Raw genomic sequence first — 5,088 nt, 5'->3', positions numbered from 1 at the left:
GGTTGTATAACAGGGAGAAGAAGCGGAGCTTCAACTTCCTTTGATTCTGAACCTAAGAGAACCTTCTTAAGATTAAGAAGGGAGGCAAAAGAAAAACGTGTAGTGGGTGCTGAAGAAGAAGAGGAACACTTTGAAGAATACTTTGAAACAACCATGGAGGACCATCATGAGGAAGAGGTTCACAACCATGGTGGAGGAGGTAGAGCAAATCCTGGTGGGGAAGATAGAAGAGTCTTGGTCTCTTACATCAACCCAAACCCAGGGAATTACGGAAGTAGCATCCAAAAACCAACCATCCATGCCAACAACTTTGAACTAAAGCCACAGCTCATCACCCTCGTTCAGAACAATTGCTCGTTCGGAGGAGGTGTTCAAGAAGACCCCAACCAACACTTAAACACATTCCTGAGAATATGTGACACAGTGAAGTCCAATGGCATTCAACCAGACGTCTATAGACTGTTGTTGTTCCCATTCTCTCTCAGAGACAAGGCAACCAAGTGGTTGGAGTCTTTTCCAAAGGATAGCTTGACAACTTGGGATGATGTTATGAACAGATTCTTGGCAAGATTTTACCTTCCTCAATGAGTCAATCGGTTGAGAGCTGAGATCCAAACTTTCAGGCAACAAGATGGTGAGACTCTATATGAAGCATGGGAGAGGTTTAAAGACCTAACAAGGAGATGTCCATCTGATATGTTCAATGAATGGGTGCAGCTGCACATCTTCTATGAAGGACTGTCATATGAATCTAAGAAATCCGTAGACCATTCATCCGGAGGTTCTTTGAACAAGAAGAAGACCATTGAGGAAGCCATAGATGTCATTGAAACTGTAGCTGAGAATGACTACTTCTATGCTTCCGAAAGAGGGAACACTAGAGGGGTAATGGAGCTGAACAATGTAGATGCTCTGCTTGCTCAAAACAAGCTCATCACCAAGCAGCTAGCTGACCTCACCAAGAAGATGCAGAGAAGTCAAGTGGCAGTAATCACCACTTCAACTCAAGAGGAAGCAAGTGAAGAGGAAGAAGGCACTCAGGAGCAAGCCAACTACATTGGGAATTCACCTAGATACAACCATGATCCATACTCCAAGACCTACAACCCTGGATGGAGGAATCACCCAAACTTTGGGTGGGGGAATCAACAAGACCAAGGCCAAGATCAGAGACGTCACAACCCCAACAACACAGGTCCCCAACAATTCACACAGAAAACATACCAACAAAACCACAGCAATACATCTCACTCTTCTACCTCTACCCCCAACATACCATCATTTGATGGCAGAATCTCTAAGATTGAAACCTTACTTGAAAGAATATGCAAAGACATTCAAGACAATAAGGTGTTCAAAGAGGAGGTGAGAGCCAGTATGAAGAATTGGGGGGAAGCAATCAAGAAGCTGGAATTCCAAGTGGGATATTTGTCTGAGAAGATGCCCAGACCCACTGATAGCTTCCCAAGTGACACGGAGAAGAATCCGAGAGGTGAAGCGAAGAAAGTAAGATGGGAAGACTGCAATATGGTCACTACAAATGACAAGGAGACTGAAGACAAGCCAAGCAAGCTGTCAGAACAACCTGAAAATACCTTAATAGAGAAGGAGAAGAAAGACCAACAAGAACCAGAAATTTCACAACAGGAGCTGCTGAGACTATATGCACCATTTCCTCAACTGCTAAAGGGTGCTGTGGGAAAGAGAATGTACTCAAGGTTCTTAGACATACCATTCATCAAGGTCATTCAGCAAATGCCAGCATTCATCAAGTATATGAAGGAACTACTTCCCAGGAAGAGCTCACTCAAGGGGGGCCAGACTATAATGATGAACAAGGATTGCAGCACCCTCATTCAAACACAATTGCCTGCGAAAAGAAAAGACCCAAGGAGTTTTCATGTCCCTTGTGCTATAGGGGAAACAAATTTTGATAGAGCACTTTGCGATTTGGGAGCAAGCATCAACTTAATACCCCTATCCCTGGTAAAAAGGCTGCAGATCAATGAGATACTACCTACAGATGTAGTCATAAGGTTGGCTGACAATACTCAAAAGCAAGCAGTAGGAGTGGTGGAAAATGTGTTGCTCAAAGTTGGAAAATACTTTCTCCCAACAGACTTTGTCATCCTGGACATGGAAGAGAGTCACCTGCACCCAATCATATTGGGGAGACCATTTCTAGCTACTGCTAGAGCACTCATAGATGTGGAGAAAGGAGAGCTAATATTAAGGATCCACGATGAACAACTAAGCTTTAGTGTTTTCGAACTCTCACTGGAAAAAGATGAAGAGGACAAAGAACCGAGCAAAGTGCATCATGAGATACTAAAGGAAAAAGCAAGCACTGAAGCACAACCAGCTCATCCTGAGATTCACTGGGTTGATGGACAAGACCAGCAGCAAGTGCCACAGGTCAAGGAAAAATTGGAGGAACCTAAGCCACCAGAAGTTTGTGAGGACATTAATAAAAGCTCATCAAAGAAGGAGGCCACCAGGAGTAAGAAAACAGCACTAGGGGCAAAGAAGAAGGTACCAAGGGGGTGGCGGAACAAGAAGATTCCTACGGAAGATTTCTCTCCAGGGGATAAAGAAATCTCAGCCTACTTCGCAGATATTCCCCCTAATCTCCCCACTGTACCATCTCAGCTACCTAAGGTCTTCACCATCAACAGAGTTCTCTCTTTGGAGCATGTAGAGATCATTGATACAACCAATGGATACAAGTCCACTGCCAGAGGACAAGACTTCAAACATTACCAACCACCATAATAAGGGGGTAACGTCAAGCTAGTGACGCTAAAGAAGCGCTTCATGGGAGGCAACCCATATTTTACATGCTTTCAGAAGTAGTGAATAAATCAATATTCATGAATTCCAACCAAAAATTGACAAACACGTGTGAAATTTTTATATGCAGAATATAGTAAAGAACAAGTTTGGTGTTCAAAGCATTATTCTTAAAGCTTTGAACACAACTTTTCATCACAGTGCTCCAAACTAAGTTTGGTGTCACCCTATGGTGCCACCAATTTGCATATGAAGATACACAGTTAGCCAGTTAGTAGAATTCAGGAATAAACAAATTCTTTTATTATTCAAGCTGTAGATGTTAAAGCATTTTTGTTTCTTTTATAAAATTAGTTCTTACTCTTCTTATTTCATCTTTATAGGTAAAAGAAAGGAGCACAGAAAGAGCTACAACTACAGATGATGAGGCAGCAAGAGGAAGCACTATCAAGATGGATAACTCAACAAGGAGAGTGGCAAAGGCAGCTGATAGAACAGCAACAAAGTCAAGGGCAATAATGGGGAGAAACATTCAATAGGATGGAGCAAAGGCAAAATGAGCAACAAGAGTCCATCTAGAGGCTAATCAACATCCAAGTACATCAAGGGGCACACATACATGAGATGCATCGAAGGCAGATAGAACACACAGAACTACTGGACGAGCAAAGGGCATTTGCAGAAAGTGTTTACATGAGCGAGACAGGACATCACATAAACACTCAAGCCAGGCTCGGGTACCTAGTAGGACAGCTGCCTATATTACACCCAGGAATCGCAAGGTATGAAGAAGTGAGGGATGAATTAGCCCGAGAAGAGAGAAAAAGGGTGGAAGAGAGCCATGAATCAGTGAGGAAGGCACTTGCGGATTGGAAGCAAGCAAGATTGGCACGGCTGCAAGGAAGTGCAAGAGGACACAAGGAGGACCAGCAAGGAAAAGAGCAAGGACGGCCACAAAAGTAAAAGGTGGTGGAGTTCCTTCGTTACTCCATTTCTTTTTCTATGCTTTAAATAAGGAAGATCTTGTATGGAATAGAACATGCTTCCATGTTAGTTTGAACATTTTCAATTCTGCATCTTAATGCTCTTATTGCTTAGGTCCATGAACTCTAGTTTAAGTGTCACTGCTTCTTTCCCTTATTTACTTGTAAGCTTGTCTATTTGTATGAAGAAGAGAATGTCTATGTTTACAAAAGACTAGAAAGGAGTTCATAATGTGGAAGTGCATTCATGAATCTTTTGGGGTAGTCATAAGTTAGCTAAGTTGGTTCAACCACAAGGTTAGGATGACAACTATCTATCCTGAATGTTTTATTTTTGATATACCCATGAGACTAAGATAACAACAAGATCCTAATAAGAGAAAAGGGAAAGAACAAGGGAAGTGAAAAACAAAAGAAAAAGAGTAAGCAATAAGGCTAGGCACCAATGGTTTACCCTAAGACATGTGTCTGTGGTGCTCCTGTGAGAGGAATCTACTTGGATGAATAAGCTCTTTGGGGTGCTTCATCACCTGGTAACTTGGGTTAACTAACCCGAGATTATCAGCTAAAAATCCACTATAAAGAGTAACCCTCACCACAGAGCATTTAGTAACCCAAAGAGGTGCTGGACACCAAGGTCTGAAGGAAAGAAAATAAATAAACTATATGCCTGTGGTGTGTATGTATGGAGGAGAGACTTGAGCAAGTAAGTCCTTAGGGGTGCTTCAACACCTAGCACCTTGAACCAACTGGTTCGGGAGTGTTGGCTGAAAGCTTATCCTAAAGAGTTGCCCCTTTACAAAACACTTAGCCTAAATAACACAAACAGCCCTGGAAATAACAATAAAAGGATCAATAAATAAAGGTCTCATGGGATATAACAAAGTGAGTATTTTAGGAGATGATAAAGGTCTGAAAGCCAGTAGTGGAATGAACCTAAGTTGCTATGCATGAAACCACCATAAAATCAGTAATATGACTTCCATAAGAATGACTCATTTCTCTGGAGATTCCACTCATCATTCTCTTGTTCCAGTACTTGTTTAGGGACAAGCAAGCTTTAAGTTTGGTGTTGTGATGCCAGGGCATTTTGGCCAGTTTCACTGACCTTTTCTTTACTGTTTTTAGGTAATTTCATGCATTTTCTTAGGAAATAAGTTAGTTTTGGGCAGATATTCACTCAGACCTTGATTCAAGCATACATTGTGCATTTAACATTGTTTCATGAGGATTTTGCATGATTTTAATGACAAAATTGTATATAGCATTACTCATGACTTGGACTAGAACTTTGATGCACTCTATTGCTTGATTT

The 5,088-nt window shown here is 41.7% G+C and overlaps 1 protein-coding gene across 1 annotated transcript; it reads left to right on the top strand.

Annotated features, from left to right (window-relative positions):
- Nucleotides 1-1,377: 1,377 nt before the first annotated feature.
- On the top strand, nucleotides 1,378-2,772 carry LOC130981027 (uncharacterized). The gene has a single exon (XM_057904666.1). The coding sequence runs from the start codon at nucleotides 1,378-1,380 to the stop codon at nucleotides 2,770-2,772; it is 1,395 nt and encodes a 464-aa protein (XP_057760649.1).
- Nucleotides 2,773-5,088: the final 2,316 nt, after the last annotated feature.

This window comes from Arachis stenosperma, chromosome 5, assembly GCF_014773155.1.
Source record: "Arachis stenosperma cultivar V10309 chromosome 5, arast.V10309.gnm1.PFL2, whole genome shotgun sequence".
Lineage (NCBI taxonomy): Eukaryota > Viridiplantae > Streptophyta > Magnoliopsida > Fabales > Fabaceae > Arachis > Arachis stenosperma.
Note: the sequence above shows the minus strand (reverse complement) of the source record. Positions and strands in the feature narration are given on the sequence as shown.